The sequence below is a fragment of the Carcharhinus amblyrhynchos genome, chromosome 2 (genome assembly GCF_965287045.1).
Source record: "Carcharhinus amblyrhynchos chromosome 2, sCarAmb.v2.hapA, whole genome shotgun sequence".
Classification (NCBI taxonomy): Eukaryota; Metazoa; Chordata; class Chondrichthyes; order Carcharhiniformes; family Carcharhinidae; genus Carcharhinus; species Carcharhinus amblyrhynchos.
Window position 1 is genome coordinate 49471895 of NC_137325.1, and position 22718 is coordinate 49494612.

Consider the following 22718-nt stretch of genomic DNA (forward strand, 5'->3'; position numbering starts at 1 on the left):
CTGAGAAATTAGAGGCGTGGGTGGGCTTTCTTAATATAGTGTCAGCACGTAGGGACCAGGACAGGCAGTTGGTGCTCTGGACACTAGTAACCTGAAGGTCTCGACCATTTCCACTTCGTCTCGTTGATATGGACAGGGTCATGTCCTCCTCCATGTTTCCTGAAGTCAATGACTATCTCCTTCATTTTGTTGTCACGAAGGGAGACATTGCTGTCGTCACGTCAGTTCACTCGATTCTCTCTCTTTCTAGTACTCTGTCTCACTGTTTGAGATCCAACCTACTGCGGTGGTGTCACCAGCAAACTTAAAAATCGAGTTGGAGAAGAATTTGGCGCCACAGTTATAGGTGTATAGGAAGAGACTGAGGACACGGCCTTGTGGGACACTGGTATAGAGGATGATCACGGAGGAGGTGTTGCTGCCTATCCTTGCTGATTGCAGTCTGTGGGTTAGGAAACTTGGAATCCAGTCAGAGGGAGGAGCCGAGCCCCAGGCCACGGAGTTTGGAGATGTGTTTTCTAGGAATAATGGTATTGAAGGTGGAGCTGCATCCAATAAATAGGAATCTGACATTGTTATCTAGGTGTTCCAGCGTTGAGTGAAGGGCCATGGAGATTGCGTCTCCGTTAATCTGAAAGTATTTTACTTGGATTTTCTTAGGCAGTCTCCAGTGTTGTCTTTTAAGGTTCACAGTTCACCATCGTAGCTCAGAAGAACGAATAAGGCCATTTGCATATCTTAGCATCCCAGTCTGCCCAGCTTTTGATCAATTTCAGATTGGAATGTTAAAATATGCATATGCCCTGATTTGCCTCTTCCTATAAATATTCCAGAATTTTCTGTTCACCCCACCTGAGAAATAAATCAGGACATGATGCCCAAAAATTGATATGTTTTACATCTGAATAAATGGATGCAACTTACGCCAATTTAAATCCAGTTACATTTTGTTGATCTTGCTGGACGACTTTTGATGCAGATTACAAGGAAGATTACAAGAAAGATCATACCCTTTTTGGTAAAGGTAACTAAGTTACAGTTTTTAGAAATACTGATGGGAATTTTCTTAATGTTCAATTATCACTCAATCCTCCTGATGGTTTTGTCAGTAAATATTTTTAGTATATGCTTTAGCTGTCTTTCACCCTGTCTGGGATAATTTGTAATGAAATTGAGTCCTTTGACCGTTGTATGCATAGGAAGTATACAGTTGTGATTTGATGAATTTATTCATGTTGTATTTGACAAAATAAATTTCAGTTTGTTGATCAAATGCCAATATTTGCGAAATTTAAGAACTTATCAACATCATTCAGAATTGTAAAAGTTATTTTGTGCTTGTTTATGCTGTCACAGGTTTTTGTGTTCAAAATTTTTGTATTTATTGATGATTAGGTTAGTAAAGTGTTTTGCATGATATTGTCTCCTGATAGGAAATGATGTGGGGAGGAGTTCATATGGAGCCATGCAAGTCAAACAAGTCTTTGACTATGCATACATTGTCCTTAGCCATGCTGTGTCACCACTGGCAAGATCTTATCCAAACCGAGATTCTGAGAGGTATGATATTTCAGCATTCAATTGACTAACGAAGTATTTCTCACTGACTGTAATTTAAATGTAATTAATTTTGTTTCAGCACTCTTGGGCGAATAATCAAAGTGACCCAAGAGGTAATAGACTACAGAGAGTGGATCAGAAAGAAGTGGGGTGCAGGAAAAATCCTCGGCTCGCCTGAATGTGGTGAGTAAATCTCAGTAAACCAAAGTGTAAGTTACTTCTCTGACTGGATAACTGGCAAAGCATATCTTTCTTCTCATTTTGCATGAACTTTGCCTACAGTAGGCTGTCTGTCTACACTGATATAATTTTGTTATTGCTTATCATTTAATACTGATGCAGATTTTTAAAGAAGTTAAACAAGTACAGCTTCATTCATTAAACTTGTGTTTTGTAAGAATTATTCACCTTTTGTGGCTGGCTTTTAATTTCTGTTATTACGAGAACTGAAAACCAGCAAACTTTGGCGTGTCTCTCCTGACTCTGTTAGGAAACCGTAAAATGCTATTCCTTTTCTAAATTAGTAATTTCAACTAGATAACCCAATTAATTAATAGAAACAAAATAATTATTCCATTAATATAACAAATTAACAAACCCAATAAATAGATATGGGCAGGTGGTGTGTCATACTGCAGTATATTGGAGTTTATCATTATATGGAGATCATTATAATCTTGGATGATCATATCTGTGATATCTAGAGCTTGAGGAATTTTGACTCAGTTGTTGGACTGGTCGAGATGCAGACTGGGTGAGATGCCAGCAAGGAGAAGAAGTTTAGAGGATCTTGAGTTGGTTGATGATCAGGGACAGGAGCACAGCAGTCAGGAGGGTGACACTGGTTAGCACTGCTACCTCGTAGTTCCAGGGACTCGGGTTCATTTCTGGCCTTGGATGATTGTGTGGAGTTTGCAGGTTCTCCCTGTGTTTGCGTGGGTTTCCTTTGGGTGCTCCAGTTTCCTCCTACGATCAACGATGTGTAGTTTAGGTGGATTGGCCACAGTAAATGTGAGCGTTTACAGGGTTAGGGCCGGGGTGAGATGCTCTTTCAGAGATTCAGTGCAGACCTGATGGGCCAAATGACCACCTTCTGCACTGTAAGGATTCTATAATTTGGAGGGGTGACTGAGTTAGGCAGGTGTGGGGATCTAGGATGTAGTCTCATGACTACGATTAATTGTTGAGTTACTTGCTACCTGTGTGGATCAAAACAAGGATTATAGAGTGGGTGGACAAACTGACCTTTGAAACATGGTACATGTTTCAAGTGAACAGGAATGTGATAGTGGTGGGGATCAATAAAGTTAGGGGAATAGATGCTGAACTCTGCAATTATGATCAGGTGTTCTGAAGGCTGTGTTGCTTGCATGATGGGAGGACTAAATGCATTCTGCAGCTGAAGAAGATCTTGAGGGGGAGAATCCAGTTGTTATGGTCCAGGTGAGAACCAATGATGTGTAGAACTTGGAGTGATATTGTCTTGAGATTTTGAAGAGATATAGAGTCCAAATTAAAACACGGAACGTTAAAGATAATTATATCTTGATTGTTAGCTCAGCCACTAACCAATTGGCATAGGAATAAACAGATTAGAAGATTAAGTGTGTCGCTGAAGGAGTGGGCCATTAAATAGTTTCACAGGCTATTCTGGATTCAATATGGTGCAATGAGAATGTGCTATTGCTTCTCGGCCTTTTGGCTAAGATCAAGCCCAAGATTGGGTGCAAAGCCTTATCTTGTCAGTTTGCATCTAGTTTGTCTCTCTTCTGGAACCACAAATTGGATTAAATTTGAATTTTTTTTTGAAGCAAGCAAGGAATGAATTTGGCTTTGTAACTTTAACAGTGGAGTAATAAATATAACTTTAAAAATAAATAACCAATCAGTTAAGGGGCTCATCAAGAAATGTGATTACAATGCAAAACAAATTTTCTTGAAATTGAAAATTATTTACTTAATTCTAAAATTGGGTCTCAAGTCTAAATGAACCAATCCACCTAGCTGAGAGGTGAGTTAACTGTGGTAGATTTGCAGACAACATTAATGAATATGAGGGCAGATGAGCAAAAGCTAGCATTTAAAGAATGAATACATCACTTGCAGTAAATATACATCCATTTAAGGCAAAGAGAACCCAAAGCAAGAGTGGCTGAACTGTGGCTAACAAGAGTTAAATGTTGTATTGAATTAAAGAAAGAGACTTATCGTGCTGCTTGGGAATTGAGGATTTTTAGTATTTGGCAAAAGAAAAGCAAGAAATTAAGAGAAAAATAGCTAAAGTAAACCAACAAAAGGAATGGAAGCAGATTGCAAACATTTCTATAGGTATCTAAACCTGAAGAGAGGAGTTCAAGTAAACTTCACCTCATTAGAGGCAGACAATAGGTGAAATAAGGAAATGGCAGAGACATTAAGTAAATACTGACTAGAATTCTCCTATCCCGCCTGCCGCTAGAATTCTAGCAGGCGGGTTGCAGAGAATGTGAAATGCCATTGACAATCAGGCAGGAATTTCCAGCTTTTAGACCAGCGCAGCCAGAGAATTGTCCTCCCGCTTGAAGACACAAAAAAATCTCAAATAATGGATAGTTAAGGATCTTGCAAGAATAAGGAACTTAGAGAAATTAATGCATATTTTTATTTTAAAATTATTGGAGAAATTAACGGATGGGGCGTTGAGCCCGTACATGCTCTGCAAGATCATAGGTGGAGCTCAAGATCCAACAAAATCCAGAAATTGCATATCTCACTAACAAGGTCGTGATTTCCAATTTGATCTTGAAATATAGCAATATATTAGTGATGTTTGAGGATTGGCAATGCACAAAAGGAGCAAGAGTAAATAGGAAATTTTCAGGTTGACAGGTTTTAACAAGCAAGATATTACATGGTTCAGTATCTGTGTGCCTTGGTTCTCAGGCTGGAGGGAGTTACAGATACTGATGAATGGTCCATGGTGGTTACTGAATCAAGAATGAGTTTTGACCAAGGAGGCATTTATAAACAAGGGATGACAATTTCCAAATTGAAGCATTACTGAACCTGGACTCAGTGTTGGTCAGCTAGCATAGGAATGATGAGTAAACAGGATCTGGTGCAAGTTAGAAAATAGGCAGAAGAGTTTTGGATGATCTCAAGCCTTCAGAGGATGAGAAAAGGGTGGCTGACTGCGAGGCCATTAGTATGGTTGTTCTACACATTGCAAAGAGACAGATGTGAAGGTCTCTGCAGGAGTTCAACTGAGCAGGAGTGAAGGTTATAGTATGGAAATGAAAATAGGCAGTCTTTCTGATGGAGAGGATATCCGATTTCACCTGGGGTGAAATAGGATTCTGGTTGCACTTAGCCCTGTTTGGGCGTTGCTTTTTTGGGCGGCAGGGTAGCACAGTGGTTAGCACTGCTGCTTCACAGCTCCAGAGAACTGGGTTCGATTCCTGGCTCGGGTCACTGTCTGTGTGGCGTTTGCACTTTCTCCTTGTGTCTGCATGGGTTTCCTCCGGGTGCTCCGGTTTCCTCCCACAGTCCAAAGGTGTGCGGGTTAGGTTGATTGGCCATGCTAAAATTGCCCCTTAGTGTCCTGAGATGCGTAGGCTAGAGGGATTGGTGGGCAAATATGTAGGGATATGGGGGTAGGGCCTGGGTGAGACTGTGGTCGGTGCAGACTCGATGGGCCAAATGTCCTCTTTCTGCACTGTAGGGTTTCTACGATCTTTCTACAATCTAGCCATGCTCAAGAGAAGGATATAGTTTAGCAAAAATCGGGAATAATGGTTTTGGCCTTCCTAGTGATTAATTGAAAGAAATTTCTATTCATCCATTCAGTAAAGAGGATAAACAATGGCGGTGAGGCAGAGTTGGGTGTTAGCCGCATACATTTGGAATTTAACATTGTGTTTTCGGATAATTGTGCTGAGACAGGGCCGATGATAGATTCTTGGTGGGGATTCCAGGATAATGTAGCAGAAAACAAATTATTGCAGCTGATCCTGTGGCTGCAACCTGCATAGATAGAAAAAAACAAGGCATGCAAATTTCCACCAGCTGTAGTTCATACTCCTTGTACTACAGCCCTGTACTCTGTTCTATTTCAACTTCTAATGGTAAAATACTGATGGTTCAGAATTTTTAGTGGATTACTCTCGTACTTTTTCCCATGACTAACCATTTAGTTAAACAGTTAAGTCCCCAAACGCTTCCCGCTCACCTCAAACACCAAAAAGGCAAATTATTGACCTGGTTAAGAAATCAGTGAGTTATAGGTGAAAATGGGACCTCAATTATTCATCACTGACTTAGATAATACAATAGAGAGCTGTATTACCAATTTTGGAGACCATTATAAGTGGTGAAGATGGAAATGTAAAATTATAAACAGTAATGAAGGGAATGTACAAAACTCTGACAAATGTAGGCAAATATGAGGTCACTCACTGTGGACCTAAAAAGTATAGAACAGGGTGTGTATAGTGTAGAATAGAATAGAGTAGGGCATATATGGGGTGTCAGGGAGGGGTATTATCTTTGGTGGGGGAACATGTCACGTCCTTTCAGGTAGTTTGTCCATCCTTTGTCCCCACCTGGCACTCGGCTCTCACCTGTGGCTCCCCATAGCTGTTTGCATGTGACAGCGGCCACACCGCAGGCAACTGCCTCAACAAGCTGGCCAAACCAGGTGAGGGTAGCTGACGGGTTTCAACCCTCGGTGAGATAGGGAGATGTCCATCCCAGCATTTGAAGACAGTCCGGCGGATTGAGCAGACGAGACCAATGGAAGGTCCAATGGTCAAGAATGCGGTCTCTGCAAGTGTCATGGAATGCAATGAGCAGGACAAAACACAGAAGGCATCCTGGTCATCTCCTGTGCCTAGTCCCACCTCCAGCCGTCTTGACTCTTGTCTTGCCACTGGATCTAGATGGGTATTGGGAAGAGAGAGAGACAGGCTGATGCTGCGCAAGTCTCCCTCACTTTAATCCAAATCAAGTGCTAGTTTTGACGCCACCATCGTCATTGTCATCATCAGTTTCCTATTCAATCCTCGAAATTCTGTGGCGATGGGCGAGCGATGAAGCAGCAGGTGTGGATACACTGGGAGCTGTAGTCACAGACCTGCACGCAGGCGCCTCAGGCCTAATGGTCATTTTCTGCAGTGGAACTCGGCGTCTACCTATGCAACTGAGCAGTTCTCTTCAGGAACGCACTGCTCACCTCTGTAGAATGAGGAAGGGGCTAGAAAAGGTGTCCTAAACATTGCCTGCTTCACTGCACCGTGGCCAGTTTACTGCGGCTGTGGGGATCCCATCTTGTGGTTGAACAAACAAAATAAAACACAAGGTGACACCACTCACCATTGGCACTTGGAACATGCGCGTGCTTTTGGACAACCCTACAGCAGACAGACCAGAGAGAACAGTCTTAGTTGCCAGAAAGCTTGTAAGATACAGCATTGACATTGCAGCTCTGAGCGAAACTCATCTTGCCAATGGAGGTCAGTTGACTGAAACTGGAGGTGGGTACACTTGTTTCTGGAGCAATTGCGGCAGCGACGAGCATTGTGATGCTGGAATTGGATTCGCCGTCAGGAGTCACCTTGTTCGGAATCTTGATAGTCTACCCAAGGGTGTGAACGACTGGCTTATGACATTACAGCTTCCGCTACAGAACAGAAGTCAAGCCACCCTGATCAGCGCCTATGCCCCCACAATGAACAACCCAGACAGGATGAAAGACAAGTTCTACGAAGAACTAGACACCCTACTATTAGTAGTGAGCAGTACCAACAATCTGATCTTGCTTGGCGGTTTCAGTGCAAGAGTAGGGTGTGCTTCTGCAATCTGGCAAGCAGTCATTGGGAGGCATGGAAGGGGCAAGTGTAACAGTAACAGGCTACGCTTAATGAAGACCTGTGCAGCACACAACATCCTAATCACCAACACAACCTTTTGTCTGCCTACCTGTAACAAGACCTCCCTGGATGCACCCACGCTCAAAGCAGTGGCACCTTATCAACTACATCATTGTCAGGAGAAAAGACAGGCAGGATGTCAGAGTAACCAAGACCATGTGTGGTGCTGACTGCTAAACAGATCATAAGCTCATTGTCTCCAAAATGAGGCTCTGCATCGGAACCAAGTGACGACCACAAGGAAGCAAGGTTATGAAAAGAATCAATGCGGCCAAGCTAAAGAACCCCAGCATAGCTTCAGCACTGGCTGAAGACTTAGAAATCAAGCTTGCTGACCTGCACCTTGCAGGCAGTGCTGGGAACGCTTCAGGAATGCTATTCATACATCTGCGCTGAAGATGCTCGAGCCCCCCACCCGTAAGTAGCATGATTGGTTCGATGAGAATGATTGAGAATTAGGCTCTACTTGTTGAAAAGCACAGTCTTCATCGGGCCTGTCAAAATGACCCATCTTAAGCTGCCAAGAAAAATGCTTGTACCAGTGCTCGCAGGACAGTCCAGAATAAACTGCGTAAAATGTAGGATGCCTGACTGAGCGCCAAGGCAGATGAAATACAGGGATACGCTAACAAACGACTTGAAACGGTTCTATGAAGCCCTCAACACTCTCTACGGACCTCAATCTCTCGGGAGCTCCCCCCCTCCCCCGAGTACAGATGGTACAACTCTCATTACAGAGAAGGCTCAGATCCTGCAGAGATGGGCTGAACGTTTTGAAGCCATCCTCAACTGACCGTCATCTATTAACGATGAGGCAATAGACAGGATTCCCCAGGTTGATGTCAACAGCGCCATGGATGACCCACCGGTAGTAGCCGAAGTCACGAAAGCTGTCAGCCAACTATCCAGTGGCAAAGCCCCAGGGGCAGATGCCATCCCCGCAGAGATCTATAAAGCTGCTGGTCCTGCACTTATTGAGAAGCTCATCGAGTTGTTCCAGTCCTTTTGGAAGCAAGGATCCATTCCTCAGGAACTTAAAGATGCTTCCATCGTACACCTCTACAAGAGGAAGGGCAATCGGCAAGTATGCGACAACCACCGAGGAATCTCGCTGCTCTCTATCGCAGGAAAAACCCTTGCAAGAGTCCTGCTAAATCGTCTGTTCATTCATCTGGAGCTGGGCCTGCTTCCAGAGTTACAGTGTGGCTTCCGCAAAGGTCGTGGCACTACTGACTTGACTTTTGCTGCGCGTAACTTCAGGAGAAGTGTCAGGAGCAGAATCGCGAGCTCTACACAACCTTTGATGACCTCGCGAAAGTCTTTGACACTGGCAGCCGACAGGGCCTGTGGAGGATCTGCTGCCCTCCCAAATTCATTCAGATGATAAGTCAGTTCTGTGATGGCCTGATGGCCAGAGTACTGGATGGCAGAGAATCCCCTGAGGCATTCCCAGTCACCAGTGGCATCAAACAGGGCTGTGTGCTCGCACCCACACTGTTCAGCATGATGTTTACTGCCATGCTGAATGATGCCTTCCAGGACAGTTTTGCTGGAATCAGCCTCAGGTACAGAGTGGATGGGAAGCTCTTCAACCTGAGGAGACTTCAAGCAATTACCAAAGTGAAAGAGACTGTTCTGAGAGATTTCCTGTTTGCTGATGACTGTGCCCTGTATGCTGACTCAGAGCCTGTGATGCAAATCAGTATGGACAAATTTTCCATGGCTTGTGACAGCTTTGGACTCAACATCAACATTAAAAAGACAGAAGTCATGCACCAGCCTGCTCCTCATGCACCGTACACAGAACCCATAATCAAAGGGCAGAAATTACAGGCAGTGGACCAGTTCACTTGGCAGCACCCTCTTCCAAGCAGTGACTGTTGATACAGAAGTTAACTGCAGAATAGCAAAGGCAAGTTCTGCTTTCGGTAGACTGCGCTTTTGAGGAATCAGCCCAACAACAAAACAGAAGGTCTACAGCGCCACGGTACTCACTACCCTCCTGTATGCCTGTGAAACGTGGACTGTATATCGAAGGCATGCAAGACAGCTCAATCATTTCCACATGACTTGTCTTCACAGAATATTACGCATACAATGGCAAGACAAAGTACCAGACACTGGAGTTCTCTCTAGAGCAAGTCTACCATCAGTCCATACACTGCTGATGAGAGTGCAGACCCGCTGAGCAAGTCATGTCATCTGAATGTCAGACAAGCGCATGCCCAAGCAGCTTCCTTTTTGGGGAACTCTCCGCTGGAAGACGCTTGCATGGAGGGTAGAAGAAATGTTTCAGAGACACACTCAAGGCCTCCCTGAAGTCACTTGACATTGACACGACCACCTAGGGAACGCTGGCACAAAACCACCCTACCTAGCGCTGCCTCATCCACAAAGGCTGTCAAGCTCACGAAACAAGGTGTATTGCTGAAACGCAACTTAAGCATGAGCTGCGCAAGTCCAGAGCCACCGGCGAAAAACTGCAGCATGCTACGGTGCAGAGGGACCTCGGGGTCCTTGTGCATGAGTCGCAAAAACCCAGCCTGCAGGTGCAGCAGGTGGTCAGGAAGGCAAATGGGATGTTGGCCTTCATAGCGAGGGGGATTGAATATAAAAGTAGGGAGGTCTTGCTGCAGCTGGAGTACTGTGTGCAGTTTTGGGTGCTGCACCTACGCAAGGATATTTTGGCCTTGGAGAGGGGTTTACTAGGCTGATACCAGAGTTGAGGGGGTTGAACAATGAGGAGAGGCTGAATAAACTAGGCTTGTACTCGTTAGAGTTTAGAAGAATGAGGGGAGATCTCATTGAGACATATAAGATGATGAATGGGATGGATAGGATAGAGGTGGAGAGGTTCTTCCCGCTCAGAAAGGACAGTAGGACTAGAGGGCACAGCCTCAAGATAAAGGGGGGGCAGTTTAGAACGGAGTTGAGGAGGAACTTCTTCACTCAAAGGGTGGTGAATCTCTGGAATTCTCTGCCCGTTGAAGTGGTGGAGGCTGCCTCGCTAAATATATTTAAGACGCGGGTTGATAGGTTTTTGATAGGCAAGGGGATTAAGGGTTATGGGGAGAGGGTGGGAATGTGGAACTGAGCCACAACAGGTCAGCCATGATCTTATTGAATGGCGGGGCAGGCTCGAGGGGCTTGATGGCCTACTCCTCCTATTTCTTATGTTCTTAGTGCAACAACCACAGTGTCTACACAAGTCTGTCCAATATGTGCCAGGACATTCCGTGCCTGAATTGTCCCAATCAGTCATCTTCGGACACGCTGCAACCAGCCTCAAAATGACGAATGGTGTCGAGGTCCTCGTCGATGACGATGGATGAACAACATAGAACAGAGTATTTTCTTAAAAACAAGACCGGAATCAGTTGATCTCCAGAGAGACCTGGAGCTCCATGTACCCAAATCACTAAAATGGCATTAACAGCTGCAGAAAACGATCAAAAAGACTAAAACAATTTAGTCTTCGTATCGAGAAGACTGAAATACAGGTGGATCGAAGTAATGATGCACTTCGATGAACAACACCAGGGAAAAATGAAAGGAAGGAGTAGAAGTCAGAAATTGTGCTCGGGTTCAACAAGTAGATGGAAAGTCATTCAATCACTGGATCAAAATGAGAAAGGTGTGGGCAAATCATTAGAGGATAAGAATAAGTGAGGGTGTCTGGCCCGAGTGAATGTTCTTTATGAAAATGCGTGCATTAGGAAGAAGAAATAGAATGATTACCAGTGCAGATTTAGCTTGGAAAATATGATTACTTGTTATTAAAACATTGTTGCAAGAATGAGGAATAAATATTGCAGGTCATAAGATCTGCAGGTAAAGTAGGGAAAATGTGGAGGGAGAATAAATGGAGTGTATTAATCTTAGTGAGTAAGATTGAAAACAGTGCAATGACAAGTATTTATAGGTTTCATTGAAGCTTATTTCAATGTGATGAGGCAGAGACTGTTGACAGTAAACTGGCTAAGCTTGCTGAATAAGTAAAAAGGCAGCTCAGTGGGAACGATTAAGGAAGTAAGAGACAACGTAAAACAAAGAAAAAAGCATATTAAAATAGCACAGACCCTGGAAAATGGGAAAGATACAGCTAAACTTAATCTCCCTCTTTTCTCATTTTCCCTGTCATTCCTATGGACAATGAAGCCTATTATATTGAGTTCCCTGTCTTGACAATTTTGTAGCCATATCCCAGAAATACTTGCATTTGAATTTGTGCCTGCAAATCATTCAGTTTGCTTTTTCAGCTCTGCCAAGTCTGTTTATTTGGGCCAAATGTCCTACATATTAGATTTTAATAATGAGCCAAATTTGGTAACCAATCTGACAGTGTGTACACACTGAACAAACAGATCGTAATATGATTGAGTTGAACATAATTATTGAAAGCGAGGAATGTGAAACAGTTCCTCCCGAGATTCCCAACATCACAGATGCCAGTCTTCAGCCAATTTGATTCACTCTACATGATATCAAGAAATAGCTGAAGATACTAGATACTGCAAAGGCAATGAGCCCTGACAAAATTCCAGCAGTAATACTCAAGACTTGTGCTCCTGAATTTCCTACATCCCTAGCTAAGCTGCTCCTGTACAACTGCAACACTGACACCTACCTGGCAATGTGGAAAATTTCCGCATCACAGTGTGGAAAATCGCCCAGGTATGTCCTGTTCATACAAATCCAAACTCAGCCAATGACCACCCCATTAGTCTACTCTCAATCTTCAGATGGAACAGGTCATCAACAGAACTGTCAAGTGAAACATGCTTAGCAATAACCTCACTGCTTAGTTTGGGTTTCGCCAGCATCACTCATTACAAAAGAGCTAAATTCCAAAGGTGAGGTGATGGTCAAATTTGCCTTGATGTCAAGGACAGTCAACTAGTTTTGCTTGGCCACGTTGATGCCACACTTAAAGTCACTGGGAACCGGGTGAAATTCTCTGCTGTTTGGAGTCATACTTTTCACAAAGAATGATGGATGTGATAGTGAGAGATCAATCATCTCAGCTCCAGGACAGCAGTGCAGGAGTTGCATGGGTTGGTGTCCTAGGCCCAAACACTTTTCAGCTGCTTAATCAGTGACCTTCCTTCCATCTTGTTTAAAGGGTGGGATATTCAATGTGGATGTTCAGCACCATTTGCGACGACTCAGACACTGAAGCAGACTGTGTCCAAAAGCAGCAATACCTGGACAATATCCAGACTTGAGCTAATAAATCGCAACTAACATTTGCGCCATCCATGAGCCAGTCAATGACCATCCCCAACAAGAAGGGATCTAACCATTGTCCTTTGACATTCAGTGCTTTTCACATCACTGAATCCCACTCTAACATTATCCTGGTAATTACCATCGACCAAAAATTGAACTAAGCTAGCCAGGTAAATTTTGTGGCTACAAGAATAGATCAGAGGCTAGGAATCCTGTGGTGAGTAACTTGCTTCCTGACTTTCCAAAGCCTTGCTACCAACTATAAGGTACAAGTAAGGAGTCTGATGGAATACTGTCCACTTAGGTTGAAAAAGTGCAGCTCCAATCATACATGAAACAGTTCACCACCACCTTCTCAAGAGCAGTTAGTGATGGGCAATAAATGCTGGCAACATCTAAATCTTGTAAAATGAATTTTAAAAAAGGGTTTGGGCATGACTGACTAGTGAAACAGAATCTTTCTATGATAAACGAGAAAAGTGTGGTAACCAGTAAAACAACAGTATTTTAATGGGAGGTGCTCAAAAAGCATTTAATGCAATATCAGACCTCGTTTATACCCTGAAGGGACAAGAGATGGCTTAATTTCAGTGAGATTTCCTCATGGTCAGTGAAGAATCTCCTTTTTGCTGCAAGGTCTGGCCCATTAGTTTGGAATGATTAGCCATCTTTCAACAAAAATTTGATTCAAACAAAAACATCTGTTGTGAACATTCTTTTAAATTGTTGCTATTTGGATACATTTCCACATGGTCAACTATTTTTTTTCTTCAAATCAGATAATGGTGTTAAGATTGAATCAGTGGAGCAAACTACCAGTAACATTATTAGAGAACAGCAGCAAAATAGAGATTCAGAATCTCCCTACAGCCAAGCATCGCCAATGTCTCTCTCCAGCCTACAGCAGCTCTCCTCTGCCTCCTCTTCATCAGCTTCATCACTGTCTGGAAGTGATATAGTAAGTACTACCTTCCGCCTAAACTATATTAATAGGGTTTGCAATTAATATTGTACTCAATGTTGCTGCTAAAATACAGCTTAGTATTCACAATGTATCAATTGCTTAGAATAATGGTTCTCTAATGCTCATCTTTGATTCATGATTTAAATCTGATCATGTTGAAACAAATTTGTATAAAAATACTAATATATTGAAATAATTGGTTACAATAGCACTGTGAAAGTGTTTTTAATGGTGCTTTTGACAGGATTCTGATTCTACACCATGCACAACTTCAAACCTTCACCACTTTGGCATCCCAGCATTAGCTCCTTTGATGGCAACTTTAGCACCTACACTACCCATCCCAAGTGGGAAACCACAGACAAATATAAGTGCATTGATAGTGACTTCAAATACTCAGGTGAGAAAGCTGTTGTCCTTTCAAAATAAGCAGGTCTTGCTGTCAAATTTGCAGCCATCTAAACCAGGGGTGGCCAATCTTTGGAGCATGAGCTAGCAAAATAAAACAAAAGTTTTCAATCCCTTGTACATTATAGCTTGGGTTCTGGGAGAACAAGGCTTAAGTGAGTATCCATATCCATCAACTCTAGGCTGCTTCATAATTTAAAACAGTTGTGTGCCACATCCTACACAACTTCACTCCATTTCATGTGGCCATTCCTCTCTCCACTATTCTAAGGGGGTCTCTTGACAGCCGTACTTTGCATTCATACATTTTGCTATTTATTTATTCTACAAAAGGTCTCTTGTTTTTTTTCTCCACAAAAGTTCAATAAAACAGACCAATTGACATATTCAAATTTCTGTAATGTATACTGTTATCCTATCAAGTAGTGTTCTGAGCTTGAAACCTCCATTATGCATTATAAAATGTACAAAACTACTCACAGAAACAGTCCTCTAAGGAAGCATCCAATTTTTTCATTGTAAAAGATTTTGGCCCCTTGATATCCATAATTATAAAGTAGCAGTGTTTCACTGATGCTCTACTTTATGCACTTCTTGACAAGCCTCCCAGACTCCTGTCTGGTGCACCATCAGTGACATTTCTTACTCCTTGTTGAACATCACTCTGTAATGAGCGTTAACTGTTGGGGGTACGCAACTAAGAAGCAGCAGCTAATGAAGGTATTGATTCAACTAATAGTGGAGGGAGTGAAATAGTTGTGCTATAGGTAGTTGACAAGAAAAGAGTAGAAAAATTTACAGTAAAATCAAAATTAAACTTCATGCTATTCATAATGTGTTAATTGGCCACCCCTACCTAAACTATATATTGCTGGGTGCTATAAAGTGGCAATGTATAAGAGAACAAGACATTCCTAACTTACAGAATTCTCAGTAATCCAAAGGTTCATCTGGTGGAATTTGTTTTAACTTTAGACATTTCATGTCTGTGGCAAACCAAGTATTGATTTCAGGAATTTTAATCATAAATTACATACAAGCCAAGAGATGATTTGAGCTACATTCAAAATGTTTAATATAAATTGATGCAATTTGAAACTGCTTAAAACAAATTTCATGAGGTGGCAGCTACCAGGTTGCATTCATGCTATGTCTTAGCTAGGGATTACAGATAAACCTTACTCCAATTTGTAAAACCTCAACTAATTCTTCATTTCAATATCTGATGACTAAGCCATTTATGATGATAAACAACTTTTATTTTTTTTGCAATGTGTGCAAAATTGGGAAGGCAGCATTGAGAGCCAACTACATGGTGTAGAACTGGATTTTCAAGCAGGCCAACTGGAATAGGAGTGGCAGGCTGTCTTCCCTAAAGGACTTGAATCAACATATTGATGACGATCTGAAGTTGGAATACTCCCTTCCTCCCAAAACCTGAGGATGCTGAGGCCAATTATAGCACTTCAATCATATTTCTGCCTGAGAACAGTAAATTCAGCACAAAATAGTGATTGAACATGCCTTTCATTGTTTGTGATTGCAAGGCCAAGGCATTTATTTGCTGACCCATCAGGGGAGCTAAGTGGAGCTATATGAAGTACCTAATGCATGAATGGAATAAACCATTTGACTCATCAAATCCACTCCTTTCACAGTCATGTAATTTTCTTTTGAAAAGTCACAATTATTATTCATCGAGACATCATTCTAATAGTTGTGGAAAAATGTAGTCCAAAGTTAATGTCTCTCAATTGTGTAATTCCATACTTTAAATTGTTATTAATCAAAACTTCTTTCAAATTAATTTTGAGAAGCTTAACTACAGTGAGATTTCAGAATTAGCTGCCTGTTCCCACATCTTCCCTCCAATGTATTTCTGCAACCTTCTGTGACTGTTACCAATTAAAGTCTTTACTTGAATAGTAACTTCTGATCTGTTCTTTTCTGCTGCAGTATTTGCTTTCTTGGATGCAGCTACTTACTTATCCTGTGCATGACTAACTTGAGACTAATGGAACCTGTTCTGTTCCCTTGTTTGATTTTAAAGTGTTTGGAGAATTGATGTGCTTTTATATACTGTTTAAAATGAAGCTGATGAGCAATTAATTTTTATGATGCTTCATTTAACATTTAATATTTTTTGTCCCTTCACTTAAAACTAGGATTTTGAAAGGTATAGGACAGTAAAACAGTTCAAAGATGCTGGTACATACATACTTTGCAATTAAAGCTTCTCTGTACTTTTTGCTCTGTATAAGATTAATCCTTAAAAAGCTAGTTATAGTTAGTTTGTTAATTTTGTATATTTTGCTACCTTCCAAAACAGGCTAGGATTGGTGTCTCACCAGCCAGTATTGGTGTTTCCACACACCCTGCACTTCCTTCCAGGCAGGTTTGTATTAAAGGAGCACCACTGAATCCTGTCACTGCTGTATACCCTATTCCCCCAACTGCATCCCCTAGCCTTCTGCCAAGTCTATATATGCATCACAAGGTAGGAACTAGTGAAGTAAAAACCAAAATTTCAGCTTTGCAGTACCAGTGCTGAACTGAGCGCTTAACTTTTGGAATGCATGATTCTCAAATATTCTAAATTTAGATTGTGACAGTCAGAATTATTTCGACATGGGACACAAGTGTTTTGCAACATAATCGGGGAATATTTTTCTTTCTAACTAAATGGGTGACTTTCACTGAGCCGTAGGGCATTTGGCAATAGTTAGTACTTGTATTTGCTACAAAACAGGTTTCAGATGTGCTGATATATTTGAGAAGCAATGAATGAAGGCCCGATGCTTTCTCCACAGAGTAAATATTAGCTTCTTAACTCGGCTCTCCATACAAGAAAACCCTGGATGTTAACATGCATTCAACACAAACCCAAGATCAGGCTCCTTTTCCTTTAAAACTAGAGAATAGTGTACAAGGCAGGGAAAATAAAAGAAAATACTGAAGCACTTTGTTTTTCCTAAGGCCAGAAGTCCAAGTTTATCATATTTGTGGGCTGCATATGTGCACACCATTCTGCCTTGAGCTGCATAAAATTTATGTCCATTTGTCTATTAATCTCCATGTGCGCCAAATTGGCAAAACTAGCATATTTTGTGATTGAATTTAGGATTTGCCCACAAGTTAGGCAATAGCTTAAAAAAGGAGTGCTTTTCATGGAAAACAACCAGAAAATCCAAACTAGGCATATTAAATCAGGAATAGGCATGAACCACCTGGAGCATCAGGGCTCAGAGTGAAATTCAATTCTGGCAGCAATTTAGACACCCTTGGCCTGCAATCATTAAAATGCTGTTGAATTATTCTGACATAATCGCTGTTTGGACTTTTAAGAGGATTAAAGCTGACTTACTTCACTTGCTGCTCAATCATAAACACCATTTCTCTAAAATTTAAGATATCAGATTTTAGTTAGAAACTCTTAATGCACTTGTCTGAAATTCTCTGATTTGATGTTTATATCTTTTATACAATAGGGAAGAGGAATTTGAGTTATGTATGCTACATATTTGTGTGCTGTTATCCCACAATGTAATCTTGAGACCAGTTTACCAAAAATATACATATTGCAAATGCTCAGATTTGATTCCTAGTCTGCATTATTTAATTTTGGATGACATGACAATTCATTGAAAGTCAGTGCACTTGCGCAAAGAAGAGAAAGATATCTTCCAGGGTTCCCATTCCTGATTACCAGACTCCTGCTGGAGAGTGTACATACATGTTTGGACATCAGATGAGCATATAATCAGACTCAGATATTTCCTTGGATTAATTAATGTCACGATCATGTTATAAACTTGTGCACAATTGGGCAATAATTTTAAAGAAAAACAGTGCTGTGGAAGGTCATTAAAATATCCAATAGCAAGTTTGTTAAATGTAACAATACATCTTTAGGATTGAAATTTGTTTTGAGGGGGCGACTTACAATAATGGAAACAGTGTTGGTAACATTTTAACCATCACTTGAAGTAAATAGTTCTACCTTTAGAAAGGATGGTCTTTCTTTTGTTCTTTCTAACTCTGATATGTAACAACCACATCCACATATATAACAATCACAATAGCAGCATTCTATTCACACATTCAGCAGATTAGTGTACTATCTATTACACCAGAGAGAAACTTATTTAGATTTATTCATTTCCATTTGCTGGCTATCACTTGAGACAGGTGGAGGGGGTATCTTACCTAAGGTTTTGAATACTACCTTATTTTTGGTTATAATCATTTATAGTAGCTTTTTGATATCAAAAGTTATGTTTCAGTGAGCCTCCTACAGGTACTAATTCCTTCAATGAGCACAGAACTGGATTTCACCAATGGCATGTAGAGCCAAGTACAACCAAATTGAATTTACTCTACCTTTTTATTAATGCAAAGCATTCTGGGCACACAAACAATTCTCCAGTATCAGTCATTTGGGTAGGTGAGCAGCACAGCTAAGAGGGGCTGTCCTTTGTGAACATCTTCCCGCAGGGGTCACACAATGGCAATGAGTGGAAAAGTGGTTGATTCTCACTCTCTCTTTTCCAGCACCTTCCTCCACCTTCTACCACCACCTTCCTCCCATCCACCCACAAATAAAAACATTCCATTGCTAAGGGTGCAGCAACCCTCTTTGGTGCAGACTGTAAATCAAACCTGAGCACTTTTTACAATGTAATTTCTGATTAAATGTCAGTGCTATTGTTTCAGCTTTATTTTCTTGGTTTTAAGTAGGATGTTGGACAAAGTTCTTGTTTACTGATTTTTGTCTTTTACAACTGTTTTTAACAGCAGCACAGTGGCCCAAAATATTCAGTGAAGGGACTCCATAATCAAGGCTCCAGCCACAATTCAATGGGCGGCATGAAGCAGCAGGTCATTCACAGAGGGCATAACCAGTATACTCGCAACACAAAAAGGAGAAAACAGACACGGGACCCAATAACTGTTAGTTTAAGTCGATAAGATGTGTGAAATCGTTAGATATCATCTCCAGTCTTCATATAAAAACAGAATGACCTTGACATTAGACTGGAAATAAAGACCAGCATTTAACTGCAGTTAGTGGGTATTGGTTAATATCTACAACTGGCTGCTTGCATGTGTCCGATGTGATGGTTGGACTCCCATCTTACAGAACGTATCATCGTGTGCTAAGTATTTGTGAAGCCTTATTGGATATGGAGGTTTTGCTTTCCTTAGTTCTCAAGTCACTGCTGGAACGGCTCTGATGATAAATCTGCAAGAGCTTGAGCTTTCACCACAACACTCTGCAGATGATGGGCACTTTCTGCAATTCTTTACAAGCAGAGGCAAATTTAGGAATACTTCAATCCAAGGGTCATTCTCGTGGCTGACCTAGATGGACATTTTCATGGCAATTGTTTTTGCCGCTTCTTAGTCATTGTTTCATACATATATCAGAACTTTTTACTCTGTACATATTATATCATTTGTGCAATAACTGTTTTTCAGAAGTTTTTATTTAATTTTCATATGATGTTATTATCACATGTTTAAGTTATATTTAAGTGGAGGAGGGAAACATTTTGAAGTTTACAAATCCTTTCCCAGGTTGCATTATCTAAGTTTATAGAGGATTCTTAGTTTGGCAGGTTTGATATTTAAGCTGAGTGTGCTAACACCCAAAGGGATTTTGTTGAGTAGTTCTGGCTCCTTGATTCACTGTATAATACTCAGTACTAACCAGAAGTTTTAAGGGAATTTAGCGCAACTGGAACCATCTTTTCTTCTGCTTTAGTCATTATTTGTGTTTGGGCTGCGTTTTCTCAGGGTCTGTTTATAGTCACCTTGAATCTTTCACTTCTGATTTGAATAAGAGCCAGAAACGCAAGCCTTGCAACACTGAGGCGTACTCAAACAAAAGAAATTTTGTGTGAACTAGGAGAACTTTGTTCAGTGTGATAGTTCATGCTAGTCATAAAATGTAACCTGTTAATGTTGGGGTCGAGATGGCATTTATGAATGATGTTCCCAGCTAACAGAATGTGGTGGAAGGAATTATGTTGATTCTATTAAGGAATCTGTATACCAGTATGCGTATGTTCTATTAGGAGCAAAAAAGAAAAAGTACTTCATCTGCTGTATGCATTTGTAGAAAGTGTTTTGATGCGGTATTGCAATGGACAACAAAGATTTTAAATCATCTTTGTTGCTGACATTTAATGGAAATTACTGATGCATACAGTTGGACTATGCAAGATTTTTTCATGACAACCACTGTTTTTTGTTACCTTTTTGGAAGAGAGAAAAATTACAGCCTGCCTAGCCCTATGTTTTAACGAATGTACCACAGTTGTCCTAGGGGATTTGTCATGCCTTCTGTATTGCCTGAATTAGGTTAAAATTTAAACGTGACAATGTCTCATGAAGTTCTGACCCAACTAAACAGTAAAGTGGATGATGTCCACTCGTGGAGGTGGTTTTGTTTTGAGATAATGTTGCCATGACATTCAGGAATTTGTAGGAAAACACTTGGAAAATGCTCAAGTTGTTTTGACTTTTTTCAGCAACAGTATACAAGGATATTTCATCTGTAAAATGTTACTACTTTATCAACATGTAATATTGAGAGCTCACTGTTATGATTTTCTGTTGCATGCTATCGACTTGTTTAGCTAGTGTGCTTTATATTCTAGAGCATTCCAGTAAAGTCCACACTTTGTCTTTATACATACTGTAATTTCATGAAAATAATGGGGATCTGCAAAATTATCGCACATGAGGGTCAAATTTGTAAGGACTTGTAGATATAACATTTAAATTAACAAAATAACCCATGAAAATTATATAGTGGAAACATCCTAACGTTCTAAAATAGATTTTAAACTCTCCATAATTGGCATAACAACAAACTGAAGGGTTATGAATTCAGTGCTAATACACATGCTTGTATTCTAAACCTAATGCTGCACCAAGGAATATTTATTTAATCATTAAAAGCTGAACAATAAATTTCTGTTCATTTTGGCTCTGCATAACAGTTGCTGTAAAGCTACAGCAAAAGTTCCATGGCTTAAATTTCCAGTCCAAGAAAGGAACTTTGGGCAACCTTTTGGGTATTATGTTGTCTACTTTAAATATATCTTATCTTTCGACGCATTGCCAAATAAATTTCTCCAAGGAACTCGCCTACAATTTGAATGTCGCTTAGGCCTGCTGATGCTTTGAAACCGTGTATTTCTTTGAAGCAGGTCATGGAGCATTTGGACATAACTGTATCTGGGGAGCTAAGATTTCCAATTGCCTTCAGAATTGTGGATTACAATCCCTATTCTTCAGATACTAGTTATCAATGTAAATGTGACTTAATTTGAACAGAAGGTGAATAGATCTTTGCAAAAATATCCACCCTGAAATAAAGGCAGCCATACAATTAGGGCGATGTATCTTGCACGAAAGCATAACATTGCATTGTTATAAATGGAGCACCATGGGCACTGTTTCCATAAATGCTTTCACCCAAATGCCTACATACCCTTGAACTTTCATTACATCCATAGAAGCGTGTCATGCAGTCTTTAGTTTTACATCATCATCAATGGAGAATATATTCACCATATTACTGCTAGAATTGGTTTAAAATGCTGCAAAATGGACTAGTTGCAATCCTCCTCAGTTGAAAAATCTGTTAAATATTGCCAAATTTGTACTCTTTGGCAACACTACTTTTGCTGAGTTTGCGGCACCTTCTATTTCAAAGAGGCATTTTAACACTAAGTCGCAGATTTTGATTTTATTTTTAAACTTTTTGTTTCTTCTAAGAAGTTTTACTAATATTTTTCTTCATAAAATCTAAGGCTTTTTTCTACAATGGTTATGGTGAGCTAAGCTGTGAGGGCCTATCTTATGTTGGCGATAAGCTTTTGTAATTAAAATCTACCAATAGCAAAGAAAGTGGGGAAGAATTATTTTTATGAAATTACTATACAAGGTTAAGTCATACTGGCAATCCCAGCAAACACTACAGCTCAAACCAAAGCTTAATCGATAAAGGTGAATTTATGCTGAAATGGTTTTCTATTGATGCATAACATCTAGCTATGTAAGCTTCAAAGGCAGAAACACATTACTTTGTAGCGATTTGGTTTATGCAATTAATATCTGAAAGTGTATTTTGTGGTGCTGGGTAACCATCTGTATCATGTTCAAGTTCTGTCATGGTGAACAATGAATTGGCCTGACTACCACTGTGGGGTTGTACGTTCATACGTACAAAAAGAATCGTGTTTAGGACTCTACTGGGGCAAGTAAAAATTCAACATTTTTTATGTATAGTTTTCTATTCTTTGATTATTTTTAATAAACTTACTGAAACAATTGTATTTGATTATATGTAAATGTGCATTGTACAACAGGTGTGAGCTTTTACTACTATTCTGAAGTATTTCTTACTCGGAACTGCTACAAAACTGCAACTGCACAAAAATTCAGTTTTTTTTATCATTCTGCCTTCACCATTGTCTTCCATGCTTTCTTATTGTCTTACTGAACTCCATATTGTCCAAAATTTTTCTGGCTACATCCTACACCGTTAAGTACAACATTTACTGCTCTATTTTCCATTTGCTCTCAGTGGCCAAAATGTCAGATTCAAATTCCATATCTTCTTTTACAATGATCTCTTA

The 22718-nt window shown here is 40.5% G+C and overlaps 1 protein-coding gene across 6 annotated transcripts in view; it reads left to right on the forward strand.

The window, feature by feature from the left end:
* The window catches only part of tent4a (terminal nucleotidyltransferase 4A), a 131002-nt gene extending 108591 nt beyond the window's left edge, over positions 1-22411 (forward strand). For 2 of the 6 annotated variants that reach the window (XM_080205279.1, XM_080205287.1), the window contains exons 8-13: positions 1434-1560; positions 1640-1743; positions 13475-13653; positions 13904-14059; positions 16397-16564; positions 18862-22411. In XM_080205279.1, the coding sequence (XP_080061405.1) occupies positions 1434-1560; positions 1640-1743; positions 13475-13653; positions 13904-14059; positions 16397-16564; positions 18862-19035 (908 nt within the window). In that variant the 3' untranslated portion in view covers positions 19036-22411. The remainder of the gene's footprint in view (positions 1-1433; positions 1561-1639; positions 1744-13474; positions 13654-13903; positions 14060-16396; positions 16565-18861) is intronic. The other 4 variants (XM_080205294.1, XM_080205301.1, XM_080205306.1 and 1 more) reach the window with 4 other exon arrangements.
* Positions 22412-22718: the final 307 nt, after the last annotated feature.